This window comes from Lissotriton vulgaris, chromosome 3_1 (genome assembly GCF_964263255.1).
Source record: "Lissotriton vulgaris chromosome 3_1, aLisVul1.2, whole genome shotgun sequence".
Lineage (NCBI taxonomy): Eukaryota > Metazoa > Chordata > Amphibia > Caudata > Salamandridae > Lissotriton > Lissotriton vulgaris.
Genome location: NC_141689.1, coordinates 766,138,723 through 766,163,562, shown reverse-complemented (window position 1 = coordinate 766,163,562; position 24,840 = coordinate 766,138,723). Strand labels below are relative to the sequence as shown.

Sequence of the window (24,840 nt, the reverse complement as noted above, 5' to 3'; positions counted from 1 at the left end):
TCACCCGTGAGGGTCTCAGGGCGGTAGGGGTGGGGGGGGGGGGCAGGTTCCATTCCATCAAGGAGGGGGTCTGTCGAAGAGCCAGGTTTTGAGGTTTCTTGCGAAGATGGGGAGCGATGTTGTCTGTCTGAGGTGGAGCGGAAGGGCGTTCCATGCTTTGGCCGCGAGGAAGGAGAAGGAGCGGCCTCCCGATCTGGTCTTTATGGTGCGAGGGACCACGGCGTAGGAAAGCTGGGCTGATCGTAGGGTCCTTTGGGGTGCGTGGAATTTGAGTCGGCTGTTCAGGTATGCTGGTCCGGTGCCGTGGAGGGCCTTGTGTGCGTGGGTGAGCATCCTAAAGGTGATTCTCGCCTCGACGGGGAGCCAGTGGAGTGTGCGCAGGTGCTGGGAGATGTGGCAGTGTTTTGGCAGGTTGAGGACCAGTCTTGCGGCGGCGTTCTGGATGTTCTGTAGCTTGCGGATGAGGTTTTTGTTTATTCCTGCGTAGAGTGCGTTGCAGTAGTCGAGTCTGCTGGTGACCAGGGCGTGAGTGACTGTCTTTCGGTGTTCGAGGGGGATCCATTTGAAGGTCTTACGAAGGAGGCGGAGGGTGTGGAAGCAGGAAGATGAGACAGAGTTGATCTGGCGGTCCATTTTGAGCTCGGAGTCCAGGATGATTCCCAGGTTGCGTGCGTGGTCTGTGGGGGTTGGCGGGTTTCCGAGGGCGGTGGGCCACCAGGTGTCGCTCCAGGCGTCGGGGTTTGAGCCCATGATGAGTACTTCTTCTCACACAAGTTACAGTGGACTTCAGTGAGAGTCTGGAATTTGCAGGCCTTAGGAAAGTCAAGCTAGCACATGGGCTCCACATCCCCCTAGCAGAATAATGAAGTAAAAACAGTCAAACACACTGACGTTCACTGGCATGTTTCTTCCCACTGTATAAAGCCTATTTCATGTCACCACCCAATTCTGCATAATTCCTGCCACACTATTCACTTTGTAGCTGCTCCTGGGCTGCGCACGCTAGGAATCTCCCCAGGGCAGCCCGTACATGTGTGCACACGCATGTACACATGTGTCGGAATGTAACCAGCCCGGTGCCCCTTACTCCAGTTGCAGCGCAGCGGCCTAGTCAAGCTAGGGGGACACAAATAAAATCCACATGCAGTCTCTCTCAGTATGAGTTCACTGTGGGTGAGTTCCAACTAATGAGGCTCTCCCACAGTAAAAGGTAAAAAAAAAAAGGTGCTCAAAAAGTGAAAAATCCAGGCGTCCCAGAGTGTCAGAACCACCTTCTAACAATCACCCTCCGATGCAGAGGTTGCTGGAGGATGAAGACTCCACAGCCTGCATGACTCGACGCAGAGCCTGTTCAACGACAAAGCTTTGCATTCACTTCAAAGGAGCCAACAACGACGCAGGACCCTCTCTGCGCGGCTCAACCACGATGCAGTAGATTTTGACGTTGACAAAAGCTCCATCCAAGGTATTTCTTCAGCAGGATCTGTTTTGGTCTGTAGCCGGACTGCTGTCGATTGCGGTCGACCCGAACTTTGACTATGCCTCAGTCTCTCCCGACCTCAAGAAACCCGTTTGACTGCTAGTGACTTCTCAGCACTGTTTTCTCATTTAATCTTTAAAAACGAATATCTAAGCTTCCACTTTTTGTATTTTTGTCATTTCGGTCTTGTTTTAATCCGATAAAGATTCTCTATTGTTCTAAATCTGTGTGGTGTTTTCATTGAGTTACCATAATTTAAGTGTTACATAAATACTAAATAACAGTAACCTTCAGAAGCACGTATTACTGACATCCAGGTGTCAAACTCCAGTGACTCTCTTTACCTATGGTCTATCAATATTTGAGACTGTCCTGCTGTGATCGACTGCTCTCTGGAAGAATGGCACAAGAAAGGAGTGGGCACTTCAAAGTGAGCAGGTCCTGGAACCTCAAATAGAAACATTACCTCACAAATTGTCAAACTGAAGCTGTACATCAGTGTGGAAGCTCAGCACGAGTTCCTCCTGTTGTCACCAAGATTGGGGATTAAGGGTCTGCCAGTCTCTAATGCTGGGTGAAGGGACTTCACCCACGAAGATCAAGAACCCTCACCTGGAGCCCCAGCTTTTGCCTAACCTAAAACCAATGGACCGATGAGGAACAGGAGATCGCTTGGAGGGAGCGAATTCCAGTGAGGATCCTAGTGCATGGGTCCCAGGAGTGGAGTGTGAGATTATGATCTGTGGGGACCACCACACCGATCGGGCTGCCGGCCCGAGTGCCACAGTCTGCAATCCCCTTGCCAAGTTGGGGTCGTGTTGACAAATAAGAGTTACCGCCTGTGGCGCTGCGCTGAGAGAGAAAGTGGGCGGGTGTCTGAAACAGCACTTTCACCCGAAGAGGGTCATCACCTGGTTCGTGCCATCTGTGAAGCCAGTATGCCAGGAGGGGGCCCTGGTGAAAAGATAGGGCTGTTGCCCTGTACGTGCTGCTGCAATCCTACCTTCATCTTAGGAGGAAGGGGCCATGAAGAAGGGAGAGGACCATCACCTTGACCTCACGTGCATCTAAGAAGACACTGAAGGCTGTGACCAGTGGAGAGTAAGAACAACAACTTCAACTTCCCTGTGCAGTGGCATTGGAGACCTGCTTCGGATTTCAGGAGTGATATATCACAATTGGAGCGCAGAGGACAGCAGCTACTGTGACTGCTGATTCCAGCCGCCTGGGAACAGCGGAGCTGTCGGGAAGCACCAAAGACTCTGAACTGTCACTCTGTGAGAGCGGGTACGTTGACCAAAAGGTCGCTAGGCTCTGGGGAATTTTCTCTGAACTGACGTGCTCCAGCGCAGGGACTCTGGGATCTTTCTTGACAGATCCCATAGAATTTCTAAGACATATTTAGTGGGACCTTTCTTGGAAGCCGATACACGTGAATGGGGAATAAGTGTCAGCCATAAAACGGGCAGTGGGACTATGAAGCTGACCCAGGGAACATTATCAGGCTTGACTTAAGGAGGCTGTGTATATTGTTTGTGGTGTGTTGTATTGTACTTTGTGTTGGCAGATAAATACTCCATTTTACATAACAGCAAGTATTTGACTGGACAATCATTTATTGGGTTTGCTGGATGCATTTTGAGTTGTGAGCCTGTGCTCGCCCAACAACTACCTCCTCCCAGAAAAGACTTGGACTGCTCCCAAGCACTGCCTCTAAGAGTTAAGTGCTGAAGACATACTTAGCTCACTTCCTCAGACCTCACAGTAGGCCAGGCCCTGGCCATCAAGGCTAAAAGCCTCAACCACCACTGTTGTAACCAGTAATTTCAGCTTGCCCTGTTGCTCTATGAAAGGGGCCTGACGGGGGACTTCAACTAGAAATTCCCAGATTATGGGGTTGAGATACTAGACAAAATTATTAAGTCCAGAACCAATATCTCTCCACCTGAATTTTAGGCAAGTTGTAATGGCACCCTCAGATGAATTAGTTCAGCTACCACTGAACTACCTTGTTAAATTACCAAAACTGAATTAATTAAAGAATTGTGGACATGCCGGGTGATCCCTATGTACTACAACCTTGATTCAAGGCTGTTAATGATTTTGATTATTGTCTGAAAGGAAGCAAGAGGTAACGTAGTGAGGTTCTTCAATTTCTGATTTTGTTTTGTATCTAGCTGCCATTTTGTGTCCTGCCGCCATTTTGTGTTGCCCTCACTCAAGCAGCACGGCGAACAATGTGTTTTTGCTTTTCCAGCTGCTACGTGTCCTTTTAGTTAAAAAGTAACTTCATTGTCCTTGTCTACGAAATCCGATGTCAGGGTCTGGCTGAGTTCGTTAATCCATGTCTGGCTCGATTGATCCCTGTCTCGGCCGACTATTTGCCCTCTCCTATTCTTTCCTCATACTATCTTATCCGACTGGCCTTCGCTATTCTCTCCTTGTATGCTCCTATTACACAACCATCCTTTGAGGCACACAAATACGTCCTGCCACCTGCAAGAGGGGATTGTTGACGCCATCACTGATTAATTTGTCGGGAGGGGTAGCACACGGGGTCTGAGAGAGGGGCGTATTTGAGACACCCGATAGCTTGTTTTTCAACTTTTCTTATTGGTCCGTTTTGTAGGTGTATGGAGTAAACTCTGTAAATGTGTTTCCTGTAAAAGATTGTGCACCATGGATTGAAGTGGCAGTCTCCTTAGAATCCATCTCGTGTGTAACTTCTGGGACAACTGTGCTTAGCTGCAGCTAATAAACCTGTCTTCCACGCTCAACGGAGTGCCTCGTGTCTCTGTTTTTTACAAGGCAGGTGAACTCAGGGATTAAGGCGTGTCCTGCGCCACCCGGCCCATAAGGCCCGGTTCTCCAGTAGACTGCTTTCTTATAATAACTTGTCATTTTAGTTTGTGGGAAGGATGACGTTTGTGCCACTCATAACCCTACGATCAAAGGTACCCTATAAAAAGATGCAACAAAAGTCAAGAAAAACCTGTCTCAACTGATGAAATTTTGAATCTTGTTTAAATACCAACAACTGCTGTGGCCATTTCCTGGAAAATTGGGATGGCTTTAGACTTCTTGAAATCACACGCTATATTCTGGTGAGATGTCTAATCACTAGTAACCAGTCATACTGCTAGGAACGTCAGTGTTGCACTTGCCCCCAATGATCATTTGAAAGGCACATCTAATTTCATTGGTCAGCTCTTACGAGACACGTTAAGGGTCACACACAGAAATAGGATAGGCTGTAAATATACTTTCAGGATTAATATTCACTGTCAAAAGGTAACTGTGATACAATTGTGAAACCAATCAGTTTCTCAGAGTACTCCAACAATGTATTTTACCAACAAAAGTTCTAGCTAAAGAACCTGTTATGCCTAACACCAAGTGGACTACATAAATAGGTATTTATGTCGTTTGAGGATAATGGACAATCACACAAAGTGATGGCTGTGCACATTTAGTAAACCAACTGGACTGCCTTGGCCATTACAAAAACAGAAGCATACTAAAGGTTGACAAAAAGGAAGACGGCATACAATTAACTAAAGGTAAGAATTTTTAGACTCAATGAAATTATGATTTACCCATTTCTCATAACCACATTTTCAGGTTTGCAAGCTAGAAGAAAGAAACCACGTCGGTAGAGCTAAGATCAATTATTCTTGGGGAGTAGTTGTCACAGAAGCAGGTTCAGCAGATGCTACCAATGTAACAGCCACTTTTAACTTGAGTAAAGACAATTTTCCAAAAGGGGCAGGGTACCAGTGTCCATTGATAAAGGGGACAGCAAGTTCTGATGATTGCAACCTAAGACCAACTATGCATTTCTGCTAACACAGCTTAGCAAGGCCAGGGAATATAAGCTGTGCACCTCAAATGTTGAACATATATCTCAATTTAAAGTACAATCTCTGAAGAGGAAATGGCTGCTTTATAATAGGTGGAGATAGACAACAGAATTTTTTTTCACAGAACTACAGAAAATGTATCACAACAATACCAGATTTATTAAAGATATATTAACCACAACAATCCTCACATATCTTCTTTCATTGTTATAAGTTGATTTAAGGTACTTCTGGGTTGTATTACATTCCAACTCAAATCAAAGAGGGGAAGTGATAAGGGCAAATACATTCATGTATTATGGTAACAGAATACCACACTCATCAATGCCCATTCTTTCATTCGTTCTGAAGAATGCTAATGGTTTGAAGTACGAGTGGAGTATTCATGTCCCAGGTTTTTATTTTACTTAACTTTTGCAATGTCAAAAATTGAGCACCACAGTACTGAAGACATACATTTACTGACTGAAGATTTTAACTCCGTAAAATACAATTTCTTTTTGCTACTATAAAAAAATACATGCAATTTTATTTGAGTGTTTGTCGAGTCTAGGTTGTTAAAGTAATTTCTAGACACATTGCAAATATGAATTTATTTACCTTAATTTATAAAACAAGATTTTTTCCATGTCTATTGTCTGTAAAAGGGAATCATTTTAAATCAGAAACGTAATGTTCACAAAATTTTTGAATCAGTCATCAAATCTGATTTTTTTCCCCTGGAAAGCGGTGATTAAACACTGCTGTTCTTTGCGTTTTTTGCTGGCTTCCCAAGATGGGTGTAGAGGCTGCTGGAGCTCTTGCTTTTTGTTTTCTCGCTTTAAAATGTGGAGTTGCTGCTTTTTGTTTTCTTTCTTTGCAGTAGGGAATTTCTTGTCGAGTTGGTGCTTCATAACCTGTGGCTTTGTTTGTGGGAATGCTGAGCAGAAAAAAATACCACAATATAAGAAACATGCAAAAAACTGTGCACAAAATGAACAAATACATCCACGTGGATTCAAATGCTTTTGGTCCTTTCTTTATTTGCTTCACAAATGTGTGTGAACCCTGATGCAAGCTGAGCGAGATCTCCAATTCTCAAACTTTGAATGCCCCTGCGATTCATGCCATAGGTGTTCACACCTGGTAAGTTATATGAGCAGGACACAAGTGGGGGGAGACCTGCATGGAATGTGAATGAGGGAGATCAAAGAATAATGCCTTCATTACAAGTGGCCCGGAGCCCATGCCATTCCAATTTTTCTGGTGCCTCTAGATCTAGAATTACTTGGTGTGCAAACTCAAGAGCCTCGAGGCACCGGCGAAGCAGCAGTATTTGCAGGCAATTGCTGTGCCTGGCCCCTTCTTGCCCTCTAAAACCATTGGGCAGTCAACAAGTGCGCCAACCTCACCTAATCGGACAGTACCACTACCTGTGCAGAACGGGCCTTCTAAAGGTCTCTATACATACTTAAACATGTTCTACAAGCTTGTGGTTAAATGTGTGTGCATTTTGACACATAACTTCCCCGGAAAGAGGACAATCACAAGGATTTAGATTCTGTAATCTTGAGTTTACATGCTATTCCACATTAGGGGGAAACAGTTAGTTATTCTCCCGCTTAAATTGAAGGAATTGGTGGTGACCTACCATGCAGTCCTACCCAGAATTCAGGGAACTCTGAGATGGATGTTTCATGGAAGCAGTCACTAGGCAGTTACAACTGCTCCTTGTAGGGGTTGTCCGTCTGATTTATATACTTCTATTTGGACCTGTCTTCACAAAGCTGAACAACATCTTCTGCTAACCTACAAGGTGTGAGTGTACAATTTTGTACCGCCTACAATTTATCTTCCACAACAAGCAGCATTAAAGGGTGCATGAGGTGTACATGGTCCAGATGTACTTGGATTTTGGAAGTAAGGGAAAAGAAGTTACACTACCTGATTTAGAAGTACACTTGGTCAGTGGCAGGTGGACACAGGCTCAGGGTCGACGTCGCTCCACACCAGATGTGATGTTTGTAGGTCAATCTAAGCACCACGATGTGTGCTAATCTCAGCTGCTTTCTGAGTTGTCCATACCCGCATACACAGATCCAAAATCAAACCAATCGTGACCAGTGTGCAAATCTCTAATATGGATCCAAATTACATGGAAGAGCCTGGTTTAAAAATCAGGAATGTCTGTTGATCGATGAGGAATCTGCAGTCAGATAGAGTCTCTACCAAAAGAGTTCTACCTACGGTAAGTAATTTGTTCATCTGATAGAGACGTCTAATGGCAGATTCTTTACCATTTGAGTAGATATCAAAGCAGTCACTACCAAAGATAGGTCTGTAGATGGCTCGAACCAAAAGTACGGAATAACAGAGCAGGCAAAATTCCCTTCCTGGCGGTCCTGGCTGTCTTGTCCAGACAACAGTATCTTGTGAGCTTATGGAGTGACGTGCACGTAGCAGCTTGACAAATGTTTACAACAGGCACTACACATGCCAACTCAGTGGTGGAAACCTGGGCTGTGGTAAAATAAACCCTAAAACCTTCAGGGGTCTGCTTTTGGGCCAGTGAATAGCAGATCCCAATGCAGAGTACTATCTAGCAAGAGATGATACTTTTCTTTATATCTTTGCCTTCTTTGCTCCAGTGAATCAGTTTGTCAACTCGGTGCTTTTTGCTGCCATCAATATAGAAATTGAGAGCTCTTTTCGGATCCAGCCAGTGCAATCTCTCCTCCTTAGAGGGGTGAGGCAGAGCAAAGAACGCAGGAAGGGTGATGTTCTAGCTGACATGAAAGGGAGTCTCTACCTTCGGAAGGAAGGAGCCTCGTGTCAGCAGAAGCAATTGTTTTGGTAAAATTTGGTGTAGGGCGGGTTAACAAATGGGGCTTTTAATTTGCTCACCCATTGTGCTCCTGGTATAGTGACAAGAAATGCTGTCTTGAAGGTAATGAGCAAGTGAGAACAAGTGTACAGAGGGTCAAAAGGAGCACACATGAGGAGTGGGAGGACCAAATTTAAGTCCTATTTGGGCAAAACGAAAGGAGAAGGGGAAACATATGATCTAACCTTTTGAGGAAACTTATCAAAAGTGGTGAATAATGAGGGCTGGCCGGAAACGGTAAAAAGGCAACAGACACGCTTTAACAATGCTCAGGGCACGACCTTTGCTGGGCTAGGTACAACACAAACAACAAAACTTTGGATCGTTTGCCATATAGCACTTCGATCTGCTGAAAAGTAATTCACTCTAAAACCCCTGATTGATTGACAGAGTCTCGAATGGACTTCGGGTGTCAAAGTACAATAACTGCAAGGCCTTGGAGTCGTGGACCGACCCTAGGCACCACACGCAAACCACATATGGATGAGTCACCGACATTTGTTTGCAACATTCCTCATGGGGTTTGAACCCTGTAAATTTGGAAGGTGATATTTTCCTTTCCACACTGTAGAATTTTTTTGTCCGAAAATTTGAATCAAAGAGACATGAGTAGTTCCAGATCCACAACTGTTGGTGCAAAAAGCAAAGGAACTGAGGTTAACACGCATGGGTGGTATCTACAGAAGCCTGTGCGTGCCACATCCAGTGCGAAAAGAGGTTGACATGAAGTCACTGGCACTACCTGGCAGCACGCAGGGGTACTGCTGAAAATGTCCACATCCAGTCTGATTCCTGGGGAATAATCAACAGGTGAGGAATCTGTAGTTAGAAATCTCCATCAGAAATTATAAGTCACCAATCACAAAAGAATACCATCTGTTTTCAAAGACGTCTTGCCTCTGTTAAGTCAGCCAATCTCTCAATCAGTAAGTATCATAGCTTTGTTAAAGCTCTTTCTGGTGGATACCAACCACAGACTCCTCAACTTTAAAATATTCCCAGGCAGCAGACGGGATCTAGAGAATTCTTCAGCAATGCTCCTGCATGCCATTTGGTGAGAGTTGAGCCACATGTAAACACCTCCCTGACGTGCTGATGCAAGTTTCTCAATCTATTTCTACAATTTGTTCTAGATCTCTGTGAGCAGTGAAGTACGCGTTACTTACCTTCGCTAACGATGCATCTCGTAGAGATGATTCTAGTCGCAGATTCCTTGACGTAGAATTATCCCCAGGCGTGAGACTGGATCCGGAAAACCTTTCTGCCACAGCATCCCTGTGCGTCGAGGGGACGGCACCACGCGACTCAGCCCCGACGTCGTCCGGGTCCGTGACTTCAGCGAGGATTCCATAGTCTCACCCCGGAACGCTGACGTCAGTTTTCTTCTGAGAACTTTTCCACGCCACAACGCGGAGCCATCACAAACAAAACTGTGAGACTACTAGAACAGTGTGCGAAAACCCAGCTAAACAGAAGGGAAAGAAACGCATGGTGAGGAACAGCACCATCCAGAATAGTGCCAGATAGTAAGGCACCAAGTCACGGAATGAAAGAACAGAGAGGAGCTACTAAAAGCTAGCCTGCAGACAAATACAACAGCCTCCCCGAAGGCAGAAAGCATTTGAAAGAATGCGCAACAGACGAAGAAGTCTGCAACCACCGCCCAGAACAAAGAAGGGTTCCAGGGCCAGAACGGAAGAGCAATGACAATTCACCCCCAGACAACACCAGCAGGAAGAATCTCCTAAAAAGAACTGAGGGTCGAGACCCAGCCAAGGGACCTCAACCCAAAGGACTGCGGGAGTCAGAAGTGCAAGCCACACAAGGAAGCAGAGCACGAGCGAACTCCACATTGGAGACCAAGGTGCAGGGGCGCAGAAGTACCCAGGAATTTATCACCCAATTACCATAAAGGATGGAATGGAGCAACAACAAGGCGAGCATCCCCCTAGGGAGGGAGGGAGTAAGAAAAGGGCACTCGCAGAGGACAGCCGCCCTGAGGCAGGCGAGTGCAGAAGACCAAGAAGGGTCCTCGCAGAAACGGGGAGGAAGGGTGGGTCATGAAGGAATCTGCGGCTAGTATCGTCTCTACCAGATACATCGTTACCGAAGGTAACTCGTACATCTGATAGAGACTACTAGCTGCAGATTCCTTAACATAGAATAGATACCCTAGTTATACCCAAAGGGATGAGGGTCTGCGAGAGGACCCCCTCAGCCTGTAAGAATACGGGGCCCCACAGGGGATGAGTCATAGGAACAGGGAGAAACCCAGTCCCCCTCCAGGCAGAAGAGGACCTCACCATCTCAGAAGAACACAAAGCCCCACAGGGGATGTGTTAAGGAGAGGAGATGAGAGGGGCGACCCAACCCCCACCAAGCAAAGAAGCAAGACAAGACGGAGGGAGGACAGTACACCCCAAGCCCTGTCAAGGCACCAGAACTCCCAGCAGAAGCCCAGAGGAATAGACAACGGCAGAGGAATACCAGAGAAGAATCAACCCAAGACTCCAAGGAGAAGAGGTCGAACGGAGTCAAATCCCTCCACTGGAACACACACAAGCAGTGAAAGGGACAGTTGAACCTGACAGCCTGAAGATAATGGGCAAGGCAGGAACAACGCCTCCGGCAATAGGGCAGGCGTTGGAAAAAAGACGTAGTCACGATAAGCCCCAGCGAAAACAAAAGTAGGAGCACAAAGACCCACGTCATGGTCCCCAGTCGAAGACCAGCAGAGCAAGCGTTGCAGCTGACCGCAGACAAGCGCCCAAGCCTAGTGCCAGACCACATCGAGCACCAAACAAGGGCAAGGGCCAGGGAAATCTCGAACGACCTCAAGAAGTGGACGGTTCCAGACAGAAAATCACTCACGAAAAAAGTGGGACCAGCCGGAAGATAAGAGGAGGAACAAGTAGGACGGATCCAGCTGTCAACACAGGAAATCATCCGCCCTGGAACACTAGACAGAGGACCAGGCTGAAACGGCGGACAGGAGGGTGAAACACCGCAGCACAACACCGAAGATGGCATACCAAGCCAGTCAGTCTATGCATCAGATACCTAGAAAGAGAATGAAGCAGCGCCAGCTACGCCCAGGTAATGATCAAGAAACCACACCAGTGGAAAACAACGACACCAGGAAAGGCAAGAACCCGCAAAGGAGAGTCCACACCAACCCAGCGAAAGAAAGATATGCAAAAGCTACAAGTACCCCACACTGGGTTTTAAGACACATCCCAAGAAAAGTATGGGAACCAATCTTAGGGAAGAAATTCTGAATCAAAGAACAAAACTATAAACCTGCGGCAGAAACCACAGGAGGCTTAGTAAGCAGCCAAAAAAGTATACTCTTGCCAAAAAAGGTGTGAAGGGGGGGGCAGAACCAGCAGCCAACTGAAGAAGCAGGCCAACCAAGGGTCCCCAAGGGACAGAAAACCACACAGAAAGTGTAACGGTCACCCAACCCCAGATTCCAGGAGCAAGTGGGATAACACCTCCCATCAAGACCCGGAGGATCAACAAACCAACCTACTGAGGAGGAGGCGGAGGAGGACGGAGGCCCTCAAGAAGACTCTGAATGGCGGAGTCAACATGAGTATTAAACAGAAGGACCCCGTCAAAGGGCAGATCAACCAGATGCCCTCTAATAATTTCGGGAAAAAGGGCATCACGTAGCCAAGCATGGCGACTGAGAGCCACAGAGGTGGCCATAGCACGGCGGAGAGCATCAGCAACATCCAAGGCCGCACGAAGAATAAACACAGCCAACTTTCTATCATCAATCAATCAATCAATCAAATCAATCAAAGCATTTATATAGCGCACTACTCACCCGGAGGGTCTCAAGGCACTTGGGGAGTGGGGGTCCGCTACTGCTCGAACAGCCAGGTCTTGAGCTGCTTCCTGAAGGTGAGGTGGTCTTGGGTCATGCGGAGGTGGGTCGGGAGGGAGTTCCAAGTCTTGGCGGCCAGGTAGGAGAAGGACCTTCCTCCTGTGGTGGCTCTCCGGATGCGGGGGATGGCGGCGAGGGCGTGGTTGGTTGATCGAAGCTGGCGTGTGGGAGTGTAGAAGTTGAGGCGGCTGTTGAGGTATCTTGGGCCTTGGTTGTGAAGGGCTTTGTGTGCGTGGGTGAGGAGACAGAAGGTGATTCTCTTGTTGACCGGGAGCCAGTGCAGGTCTCTCAGGTGTCCGGAGATGTGGCTGTGTCGGGGGATGTCGAGGAGGATTCTCGCTGAGGCGTTCTGGATCCGCTGGAGTCTCTTCTGGGGTTTGGCAGTGGTTCCGGCGTAGAGGGAGTTGCCGTAGTCCAGTCGGCTGGTGACGAGGGCCTGGGTCACCGTCTTCCTGGTCTCGATGGGGATCCACCGGAAGATCTTACGTAGCATGCGCAGGATGTTGAAGCACGACGAGGAGACGGCGTTGACTTGTCTGGTCATGGAGAGGGAGGAGTCCAGGATGAAGCCCAGGTTGCGTGCGTGGTCTGTTGGTTAGGGTGCGCTGCCCAGGGCGGGGGGCGACCAGGGGTCGTCCCAGGCGGAGGGCGAGGAGCCCAGGATGAGGACTTCCGTCTTGTCTGAGTTCAGTTTGGCTACGTCTGTCATCCCTTCGTGTAGGTTGGCTCTGGCGATGGCGGGGTCGTTGGTGAGGGAGAGGATCAGCTGGGTGTCGTCGGCGTAGGAGATTATGTTGAGGTTGTGTTGGCGTGCGATGGCCGCGAGGGGGCTCATGTAGACATTGAAGAGGGTGGGGCTGAGCGAGGAGCCTTGGCCGCAGATGACTTCGGTGGCTTCTGATCTGAACGGGGGAAGGCGGACTCTCTGTGTCCTTCTGGCGAGGAAGGAGATGATCCATTCTAGTGCCTTCTCCTGGATTCCGACGTTGCTGAGGCGCTGCACTAGGGTGCGGTGGCAGACAGTGTCGAATGCCGAGGAGAGGTCCAGGAGGATGAGGGCCGCTGTTTCTCCGTTGTCGAGCAGGGCTCGGATGTCGCCCGTGGCTGCGATGAGGGCGGTCTCGGTGCTGTGGTTGGCCCGGAAGCCAGACTGAGAGAGGTCGAGGGATCAGTTTGTCTCGAGAAAGACGGCCAGCTGCTTGTTGACGGTCTTCTCGATGACTTTGGCCGGAAACGGGAGGAGCGAGATGGGGCGGTAGTTTTTGAGTTTGGTGGGGTCCGCTGATGGTTTCTTCAGTAGAGCACTGAGTTCGGCGTGCTTCCAGGTCTCCGGGAAGGTAGCGGTGTCGAAGGAGGTGTTGATGATGTCCCGCAGATGGGGTGCGATGACCGCGTCGGCCTTGTTGAAGACGTGGTGAGGGCAGGGGTCGGTTGGAGATCCGGAGTGGATGGAGTTCATCATGTGGATGGTGTCTTCGGTGCTGATCGGGGTCCAGGCGCGGATGGTGGTGGTAGGGGGCGTTGGTGCGGTGCGTTGGTTGTATGCTGAAGCTGTAGTGTATGTCTGCGATCTTGGTGTGGAAGTAGGAGGCGAGGGAGTTGCAGAGGTCTTGTGATGGGATGATGTCGTCGTTTCCGGCGTTGGGGTTGGGGTTGGAGAGCTCTTTGACGATGTTGAAGAGTTCCTTGCTGTTGTGTGCGTTGTTGTCCAGTCGTTCCTTGAATGCCGTTTTCTTGGTGGCGTGGATCAGTTGGTGGTGTTTACGAGCGGCGAGCTTGAGGGTGGTCATGTTGTCTGGTGTAGGGTCTCTGCGCCAGGCTTTCTCGAGGGCTCGGCAGTTCTTCTTGGAGCCCTTGAGTTCGTCGGTGAACCATGGGGCTTTCTTGCTGCCGGGTCTGCTAGGCGGGTCCTCAGAGGGCCGAGGTCGTCTGCGCAGTTGTTGATCCACTTCGTGAGGTTGTTGGCGGCCTGGCTGGGGTTCGCTGAGCTGGCGGGAGGGTTCTGGCTCAGGGATGCGGCGAGTTGGTCGGCTGTGATCTTGTTCCAGCTTCTGCGTGCAGCCTGTTGCTGGTGGTGGTGGATCGTGGTCCTTCTGAAGCTGAAGTGGACGCAGCTGTGGTCCGTCCAGTGGAGTCCGGTGGCGTGGCTGAAGGCGATGTCCTTGCTGGATGAGAAGACGGGATCGAGTGTGTGTCCGGCGTAGTGGGTGGGGGTGGTCACCAGCTGCTTGAGACCGAGGTTGGCGAGGCTGTCCAGCAGGGTGGTGGTGTTGCGGTCGTTGTTGTTCTCCAGGTGGAAGTTGAGGTCCCCGAGGAGGATGTAGTCAGCGGAGGGGAGGGCGTGCGGGCTGATGAAGTCGGCGATGTCTTCGCTGAATTGTGTGCGTGGTCCCGGGGGTTTGTAGATGAGGGTGCTTCTGAGTGTGGTCTTGGGGTCGGTGTGTATCTGGAAGTGGAGGTGTTCGGCGCAAGTGAAGGTGTCGTCGGAGCTGGTCGTGATGCGGATGGTGTTCTTGTGTATGATGGCGATGCCTCCTCCGGTCTGATTGTCACGGTCCCTCCGGGTGATCTTGTATCCGTTCCGGATGGCGATGGCGATGTCTGGCGCTGAGGAGGCGTTCATCCAGGTTTCCGTGAGGAAGGCGACGTCTGGTGATGTTGTGTCGAGCAGGTTCCAGAGCTCTACGGCGTGTCTGTGGACGGAGCGGGTGTTGAGCAGGATGCACTTCAGGTGGTTGCTGCTGGTGCTCGGCTTGGTGGGTGAGGGTGCAGTGCAGGTCCGGATGCAGGTGAACTTGCAGGAGTGACAGCTGAAGGGTCCTTGGGTGCGCCTCGGGGTGGCTCGGTAGCATCCAGGGATCCCGCCGGTGTTGAGTGCGATGAGTTCGGTGGCGTCGTAGGTCAGTCGGGTCGTCTTGCGTCGGTGGGGGCCAGGGGTCCTGGCACTGGGCGTGGTCCAGGCGCGGACGGGCGCAGACGGGCTTACCTTTGGCGCGCCTTCGGCGCACAATCGGCGCGCCCGCTGCACGTCAACGCTGCGCGTACGCGCGGTCGCCATTTATGGCAAAGTGGGAGGGAGGGAGGAGCAGCTGGGAGGCGGGAGCAGGGAGGGCACAGAAGGAAAAGGGGGCGTGGCCGTAAGCACGGCGGCAGGAGGCGGCGGGAGGCGAGGAGCGGGGCGGGTCGGCACAGGGGACCCAGAGAACAATGCAGGCGATCCCAAAATGCAGCAACTGGGGACAACGATGCACAAGGAGCAGGGGGAGAAAAGGAAAGAAGGGGTTAGCGCACAGGGAGACAAAAGAGAGACGCAGTTACAGTACACAGGGAGAGAAAAGACAAACGCAATTACAGTACAATGGCACAATAGCAGGCAAATACGGCGGGGGCGGAGGTGGCTCCACGAGGCTGCGGGCAGCAGCGGGGCAGAGTGCACACGCTACAGCTGGTGGCCGTGCGGCGCGGGGGTGTCCTGAGAACAGGTCACCCCCGACACATGGCCCGCAGATCAGCACGGGCACCTTCATGGGAGACATGAGAAAGAAGGGACTCAAGAGAGTCTCACAGGCTAGAAGTAGCACTAGTCAACACTCACAAAGTGTTTAGCGCCCGCAAGGCAGCGCTGGAAGAAGCAAAGACATTACGCCCCCATGAATCCAACCACCAAGCCTCCCGAGACGGAGGAAACAACACTACAGGAAAACACGGAAAGGCACTCCTCAGAAGAGAGCCTTGAGTAGAAGGGTGGAAGGAAAGACAGACAGGGTCGAGCGGAGCGGGACGGTGGCAATGCAGGAGCGCCTAAGGCACCGGATCGCCCGTGGTAGGACACCCCCAAGCCCCCATAAGAGAATTGTGGAGTGACGCTTCAAAAGGATAGAACAACTCCCGTCCACCAGAGCCCTGGTGGAGAACTTCCAAAAGGTTGCCCGTAGGAAACAGAGTGACAGTTTCACCCATCCGCAGAATACCAGTGGCTGTGGAAATAGCCTGTACAAAGTTAACACTGGCCTCAGTAGGGCGCCGCAGAGGAGAAAGTAATTCCTCCGTGGGTGACGGCTGCAGACTGAGCCGTCCATCCCCAAGTCCAGGGAGGTTTGGCCAACACCGGATTAGTGGAGGATCCACAGATTAATTGGGAACCTGAGGGGCCTCAGGGGAAGGTGGAGAGGTTGGTGGAAAAGCCAGCCGCGAGCCACGGAAAGAAGGGCTTGAGGATTTAGGCTGCTGGAAGATGCCGGTGAAAAAGCAACAATATGGCGCCCTGTCTCCAGGAGGAACACACCAACAGATGACAGACCTCTGGACAAGATGGGACCTTAGGAGATGAATCCAGAACACGACACGGGGCGGCTCCGTGGAGTCTGCCACCGGTGCCTGATCGACGTCGACCGGTGCCGGAGTGGGAATCTCATATTATCTAGACTGGGGAAGGACTCCTATTTAAGAAATTTTCCCAGTAAGTATTATAATCATTTATAACAGCCTAAATAAGTCCTGGAGAACTGAACGGCCAAAGAAGCCGTCTCTCCGGACTTGGCAGTAGTGCTTAGTAAACGTGTGCAAAGAAGCCCACGTAGCTGCCTGGCAGATGTCATTAAGGGGGACTCCATGTTCCAAAGCTTTAGTGGCTGCCGTAGCCCTGGTGGAATGGGCCCCCAACCCCACTGGAGGTTCCTTTTTCGCTAAGGAATAGCAGATTTTGATGCAAAGAACGACCCATCTGGAGATGGTTCTTTTTTGCACGGCCAGTCTGTTCTTGGCGTCCACATAGCCAACAAAGAGCTGGTCATCCCCCGGGAATTGTTTTGTGCGATCCCAATAGAAAGCACACGCTTTGGATCCAGACGGTGCAGCCTCTCCTTCTCTTTAAAAGGTGGGCAATGTGATGCTCTGTCCTATGTGAAAAGAGGTAACCACTTTGGGAAGAAAAGAAGGCCTATTGCGAAGGACAAATTTGTCTGGATGAACAGCCAGGAAAGGAGGTTTAGAGCAAATAGCCTGAAGCTCACTCACCTTGCGAGCAGAGGGGATGGCAACCAGAAAAGCAGTCTTTAAGGTCGAGAGTCTAAGAGGACAATTATGTAGTGGCTTGAAAGGAGCACACATAAGATAGGTCAGAACCGGGTTCAAGTCCCACTGGGGCAATACGAAAGGAATTGGTGGAAACAAGTGAGTAATGCACTGATGGAAGCGATTTACAATAGGACACTTGAAAAGAGCAGTCTGGTTAGGAAGCTGCAGGCAGGCCGAAATGGCCGAAAGCTAGCTAAGGGGATGTGAAAATAATTGTCCTGCAAGTCCAATGCTACCATCCAGTCTCCAGGATTGATGGCAGACAGGACCTGAGCTAATGTCAACATTTTGAACTTCTCCTTCCGAAGGAAGTGGTTGACGTTCCTGAGATCCAAGGTAGGACACAGGCCATTGTCCTTCTTGAGCACCAGAAAGTAGTGGGAACAACCACCATGACCTACCTCTGGGGCAGGAGCTTGCTCAATGGCTCCCTTGGCCAAGAGAGCCTGAACTACCTGTTGGAGAAGGGCCAAGTGATCCTTCAACATGCAATTGAATTGTGACGGCTTGGGAGGAGGGATAGTCTCGAAGAGGAGGGAGTAGCCCCTTCGGACTATCTGCAAAACCCACCTGTCTGACGTGATGTTGAGCCAGTGGGGGAGATAATGGCGAATCCTCCCGTCCACTGGGGAATGATGGCCCTGAAAGGTCGAAATAGGGGGGCTTGAAGGCTGCGGCAAAGGGGGCGCTGGTGGACTGGCCTGCCCGCTGACTCCCAAACCCACAATGGTGGGTGCCACGTCCCCAGCCACGCAGAAACTGGACAGCTTGCCCATGCCTATGGCTCTGGGTGGAACGTGGCGGGCACCCCTTCCATAGCCACAAAAGGGGTGAAAAGCAGACTGAGTGGGGCGAGAAGTGGAAGCAAGGCCCAAGGATTTGGCCATAGCCCTGGAGTCCTTAAAGCGCTCAAGCGCATTGTCTGCTTTGTCGCCGAACAGGTGACGGCCATCAAAGGGCATGTCCAAAAGTGTAGCTTGGACATCACCTGAAAAGCCAGTGAACCTCAGCGAGGCATAGCGTGTAAGGGCTACTGATGTTGAAATCATCCTGCCTACCGAGCCGGTGTCCAGCCCACATCGGATGGCGAAATTTGCTGCGTCCCTCTCTTCAGCCACTGCACAGGAGAGCACGGCCCAGGCCTCCTCCGGGCACTGTGGCAGCACCTGCACGACCGTATCCCACACAAAATGGAATTAACGGCCCAAGAGACATGAGGTGTTCACCGACTGCAGTCCTAAGATGGAGAAAGAAAACATTTTGTTCCCAAGATGGTCCAGCTACTTGGATTCCTTCTCAGGTGGTGCGGTAGGGTATGCACCCATGGCAGTCGAGGATTGGACCACCAAGCTCTCAGGTGTAGGGTGTTGGGAGAGGAAAATGGAATAGCCCGTGGCCGGGAGGTGGCGTCAGGCAATCATCCTATCCACAGGAGCCCGTGTGCTGGGCTTGGACCAAGTGTCCAAAAGGATGTCTGTAAGGGCCTCATTGAACGGCAGCAGGTGCTCCGAAGAATCTGCTGCCAGCTGAAGTACCTCGGTCAGGAGGTTAGTCATGACCGCCACCGTAGGAAGCTCAAGGTTTAAGGCCTCAGCTTCCTTACGCAACACCACTGCGTAAGATGCACCCTCCTACGTAGTCACGGTAGGGGGAGATAGCATGCCAATTTCTGAGGAGGTGTCCAGACCACTGGCCTCACCCAACTACTCTCTCCAGTCCGGTTTCTCTAACTGGTCTGCCAGAGGGTCCACAGACCCCTCCACAGACTCCTCCCATCCTCTGGTAGCTACTCAGGGAGATCGGGAACACTAGGGGAGGACAGGGGTACAAAAGTACAGGTCGGCACTGGTGCCAATGTCGGTAAATGCTGGTCCAGCTCCCTGTCCACATCGAGGGGGAGGCTGGGGTCAACATCTGCTGGGGACACAACTGGCATCAGAGGGGGAGGGGGGAGGGGTAGCCACTGGATTCGGCGCCAGAGGAGGTGTCACAAGGTCAACCTGCACTGATCCGGATCCATGGGGGCCCTGCTGCGCCGAAGCTGCCGGCATCAAAGGCCCCCAGCCGAGTACTCGGGCCCGAAGGCGCACCGGCAGAGTCGAGCTGCCCAAAGATGGAGTGGAGTGCTTCGTAAAAGCTAGGAAGTTGGGCAGGAGTCGCTCCGGGTTCCAGGAAGGGAGGGAAGGACGGAGTCGACCCAACAAGCTCTGTGAGCGGAGACAAACATCTAACTTCCGCATCCTGCGCTGCATTGGCCGACGGACGGGGAGAACGCAAAGAGCAATGGTGCTTCTTTGCCTTCTTGTGCTTCGACTTACCCGAAGGCAAAGACTTTGACAAGTAGTGGTGGTGATGGCTCTGCGACCAGTACTGCAACCTCCCTCTCGACTGGGACCTCGAACAGCACGGAGTGGACTGCCGGGCCTCCAGAAGCTTTCGGGACCGCTCCCGCAAAGACTTCGGGTTCATGGCCCAGCAGTCAGAGCACAACTTCGGGTCATAGTCGCGCTCCAAAAACCAAAGGCACACAAGGTGCGGGTCTGTAACTGACATCAATTTGCGACAGGAGCCTTGTAGCCGGTTCGAGGATGGGACATCCCTATGTACACCAGGAGTTGAATGACTCGAAAAGATGTCGACAAAAAGTCGCAAAAGGAGAGTCAAAGTGTGACTCGAGGTACCGCTCTCTCCGGGTCTGCGCTGGCTGGCGCGGAAAAAGAAAGAACTGACATCAGCGCGCAGGGGTGGCGTCTAAGTGGATACAGCAACGTCATTCCGGCCACCACGACGCCAACAACGAATGCAGAGTCAACCGACGCCACCTACCGACATGCAGGGGTACTGCCGAAGAAAAGTTCTCCGGATCCAATCTGATGCCTGGGGGTAATTCTAAGGTGAGGAATCTATAACTAATAGTTTCTTTCAGATACCTCAGGATTTTTTTACAGCCAAAGATATGGATTCTGTGAGGGATTGGGAGGAATGGGTGGGTCTCAATGTTACTCAAAAATAATGCATTACACATTGCTTCAGATTTATGTTTTATTTTAACTGTATATACTATACCCACATCTGTACCACATTCCTTTCATGCGGTTTGTAGTCGAAAGTTTTTCTTTTTGTGAAGCCTTACATTTTGATTTCTACCTTGCTATGAAAGTATTCAATACCATTTTCAGATTGTTAATGCTCTTTTTTAATCCCTTACAATCCATACTGAACATTGTTATGTTATGTTATGTTAAAGTATTTATTTAGCGCAACGTACACCGGGTAGGTTTCTTGGCGCTTTGGAGACAACACTCTGAGTTACTGGGAAGAAAGTCAGGTAGAAAAGGCCTGACAAAACAGCCATGTTTTCAGCTCTTTCCTGAACTGGAGATGAGAGTGAGTGGAACGTAATGAGAGAGGAAGGGAATTCCATGTTTGGGGGGCCAGTGTGGAAAATCGGGTTCCGCCATGTTTAAGGCGCTTGTATCTCGGGGTGATCAGAAGATATTGACAAGATGAGCGAAGTGTATGGGAGGGGGTATATTTCCTTATATTTTTAGAGATGAACTTAGGACCTTCCCCTAATAGTGCTTTGTGTACGATACAGCCAAACTTAAAGACACTGCGCTATTCTACAGGGAGCCAGTGCAGCGGTTTAAGTAATGGCTTTACATGCGGACGGGCCAGGAGCTAAAAAATGAGTCTAGCCGATTGGTTCTGTATTAATTGAAGGCGTTGTAGTAGGTATGCCGGGATTCCTACATAGAGTGAGTTGGCGTAGTCGAGTCGCGAGATGATGAGAGCGAGGACGACCAGAGTCAAGGCCTCCGTTGAGAGGAATCGTTTTATTTTCCGTAGCATGAGAAAGCAGACCGAGACCACTGAGCTGATCTGGGATTTCATCGACAGGTCCTTGCTAATCTTAATCCCTAGGCTTTTTGCCGAGGATGCAGGTTCAGGCGGAGGGCCCAGGGATGGAGGCCAGAAATTGGTGTTCCAGGGGTTCATCTCTCCACCTGTTAGAATTAGCTCTGCTTTGTCTGGGTACAATTTTAATTGACTGGTGTTCATCCACTTACTGATGTAAGTCAATATGGCCTGCAAATTAAGTTCTGAATGACTCGTCGGTTGGATGTTAAAGATTAATTGCAGATCGTCTGCGTAATTGAACACCAGAACCTCCATGCCCTTCAGTGCCGTGATCAAAGGCTGCATGTACAGGTTGAACAGGAGGGGGGATAGCAAAGAGCCTTGTGGGACACCACAGGTGAGGCGGCCTTTTTTGGAGCAAAAGTTACCCAGGCGGACAGATTGATATCTGTCCGTCAAGAAGGACTGTAACCAGCTTAGGGCCTCGCCCCCAATGCCCGCGCTGCTGACACGGTCGATCAAGATGTTGTGATCGACCGTGTCAAATGCAGCGGACAGATCGAGGAGGACCAGGGCTTGGGGAGAGTCAAGGTTAGCTCCAGTTCGTAGCTCGTCCATGACGGTCAAGATGACAGTTTCGGTCGAATGGGCCGGCCTGAAACCAGCCTGATGGGGGTCCAAATAGCAAGCGCCCTCGACAAAAGAACTCAGACAACCTGCGCCTCCAAGATCTTACTAAGATAGGGTAGAAGGGATATGGGGCGATAGTTACTAATGTTTCTTTGTGTTGAATACTGCTAGCCCAATATTTTCTTCATGGTTTGAAATATTTTCTACCACAATTAGTGCTCTATTGCTTTCAAACTCTCTATTGATGCTGCAACTCACACGCCAGACACTGCATAAACAGAAGCCATCTCCTGCAACACTATGATGATGAATTACTGGCTGTTTTGTTCGGGCTCATTGTTCGACTAGGCTTTATTTATAGCACTGCAAATTTCAGCAGCAGCGCAGGTCTTCTTACTCAGCACTGCATTTCTGGCACAATATTTACTGGCTTTCTAAATAAATGGCTTGAGTTTGGGGTTATTATATACCGAATTAAGACTTCCATTTCGCCTTGGCTACTCTTCTATTTGGGGTAGTGAGTTTCCCATACTTCTTTCATTGTAATCTGTTTACCCTTGTCTTTAGTGAGTTAATATATTCTATTTATAGTTACAATTTAGTTTCATACATGCTTGGACCCTTTAGCAATGTGAGTCTACCTGGTCATTTGTTCACTTAATTGTGGGGTCCTCAAACTGATGGTATGTTTACTACTATTTGTCTTAAATTATATTGCCATTTTTAAACCCCTGAGGAGCCCATTTTCATTTTAGGTCTCTGCTAGCGTAGGCTGCGCTTGCACAGTCTCGCTGGCGAAATTTTATGTTTTCTAGTAGTGGGGCATGAACCCGCCCCTCTTCTCCATTGGCTGGCTTCCTAAATGGAGGCCAGCCATTGGAGAAGAGGTTTGTCTGTCAATTTAAGCCTGGTCTTTCTCGGATTGGAGGTGTGTTTTTTCGGTTCTTTCTCTCTGTGACGTCTTCAGTCAATCAAAAAAACATGCCCCCCAGTTTGAAAAGGATGGGGCTTAGTTCCTGGTTGTGCTCGTTTTTCTGGTTAACCACCGGAACCAGGCTCCTTTCTTTCTCCAGGGCTTGAGAAGCACTCAAGTAGACGGTCTCGGAATCGGCCTGTGGGCTCTACCACCGGGGGGCCGAAGCTACCCCATGACGTGACGCGCAGCTCTGACGGATGGGCCTGCTCCGGGAGAATCTGCGGCCTGCCGCTTGGGTTTTCCTCTTTTATCATATTATTTTATTTCACAAAAAATGCTACCTCTGCTTCCCTACGGTAATCACCGTCTTGGTTGAAGAACAGTTATACATATATAAGTGTCACAGCGGCCCAGGGCGCTCAGTGGGCCGCTCCAACGTTTGGGCAGGTTTTGTAAAGAGCCCCAGAGAAGGGCCTAAGTATTGTTAAAGGACCCAGAGGGGCCCGTGTCTTCCTTCCCCGGTGCCATTTTCAGAGTTGGCCTGCAAGTGCGCAGGCAACTCCAATGTTGCGGACAAGTGTGTGTGTGTGTTGCTCTGTGTGTGTAGCTCTGAGTGTGTGTGTAGCTCGGAGTGTGTGTGTGGCTCTGAGTGTGTGTGTGTGGCTCTGAGTGTGTGTGTGGCTCTGTATGGGGGGCTCTGTGTGAATGGCTGTGTGTGTGGGGGGCTCTGTGTGTGTGTGTGGGTCTGTGTGTTTGTGTGTGGCATTTGCGAGCGATTAAGCTATTAGCATTGTAAATGACAATGCCATTTATTTTTCTGTTTTCAAAACCAACACATAAATGAACATTTTGTCATTTACAATGCCAATAGCTCTAACTTTTGCAAAGGCGAGACCGTTGCATTGTAAATGCTTGTTCAAATATGGCATTGGTGATTTGCATCTTTTATATGAATTTGAGGGTGCTTTTTGAGTTCAGTGACTTTTTAAAGCCCTATACTAAAGTGTGATTTTGCAATACAGTGCAACTAGCCGCTATAAAACAACTCAACTTGGGCACTAGTATGCTCTCTAATATCTGGCCTTTTGAAGGTGTCCCAAACTTTTCACAGTTGTGACGATGACCTTTTTTATTATTAGTTACAGACAATATTGAACGGTCATCAATATTTTAGCAAAGAGACTAGTACTGGTTACATTAAATGAAGGACTGACCTGTGGATGTTGAACTGTATATGCCTCACTACATTACTCGGATCTTAGTCGTTTGATTTTTGTATATACACACACACACAAACACACATACACACAAGTACGATCAATTTTAATGCACTTCACTTTTTGTTCATTGGGGACAACCACACAGCATATCCCTGTTTCATTACTGTGTGTCCTGTAAAGGCTTATCAAACTGTTTCTCAGACTGAAAGGGCTAGATTATTTGTTCTTGAACAGTACTGACTATGTTAATCAATTTATTTGCCACCCAAATTATCATGTTTTATGAAATGAGTCTATAGTGAAACACTGTTTTTCATTTACATACATATAAAGATTTTTTTTTTTTAATTTTCTTATTTTCATTTTTTTTAATTTCAAAGTATTTAATGACTACTTTAAGCTTTTTCAAGAGATTGCAAGTAGGTAATTTAGACTGTGCCCCTACAGAGCGACCAATCAAATTTCAATAAATTCAAACATTTGAGCCTTTATCATAAAGAATATTTGAACCAAAAGAGTTTATGTAAGGGGACTAAGTGTGCATCGTCCACCCATTCACTCTCATAAGACACACTGAGCAAGCCAGTCTCTTATGCACGCATGTTTTCATGTTCATTTATTTTTATTTTTTTTAAACATATTTTATTTGTCAATTTGCACATATTGCGCAGGGCTCTGCACACCAGAGTCATCTGCCAAATCAGACCAAATATAACCGTGACAGCAAGCAACGTTTGTAGGATCAGCAATACAGTACCAAAGAACATTAAATCATGTTGAACTCCTCCCCCATCTCCCTCCTCCCTCTCCCCCCCTAAAGATCGCACTGAGTCTATACAGTCTCGTCCACAGTATTAATAGATCAAATAGTCCTAATGAAGGCGCGCACACCCTCCCTGCTCCCCCCTCCCCGTCATTTATACTGGCCCAGAAACTTAATCCGGCAACGGAGGCTCCACCATCGCTGGCTGCTCCAGCCAGAGGCCCATCGTTAATATTTTATAGTGTTTGCGCGGGCACCCCCTGGCCACAAAGATAGGTT

The 24,840-nt window shown here is 49.5% G+C and overlaps 1 protein-coding gene across 3 annotated transcripts in view; it reads right to left on the bottom strand.

Annotated features, from left to right (window-relative positions):
- Window positions 1-5,702: 5,702 nt before the first annotated feature.
- SRFBP1 (serum response factor binding protein 1) overlaps window positions 5,703-24,840 on the bottom strand; it is a 264,044-nt gene continuing 244,906 nt past the window's right edge. For all 3 annotated transcript variants that reach the window (XM_086961071.1, XM_086961072.1, XM_086961073.1), the window contains one exon: window positions 5,703-6,259. In XM_086961071.1, coding sequence (XP_086817197.1) covers window positions 6,033-6,259 — 227 coding nt within the window. In that variant the 3' untranslated portion in view covers window positions 5,703-6,032. The remainder of the gene's footprint in view (window positions 6,260-24,840) is intronic.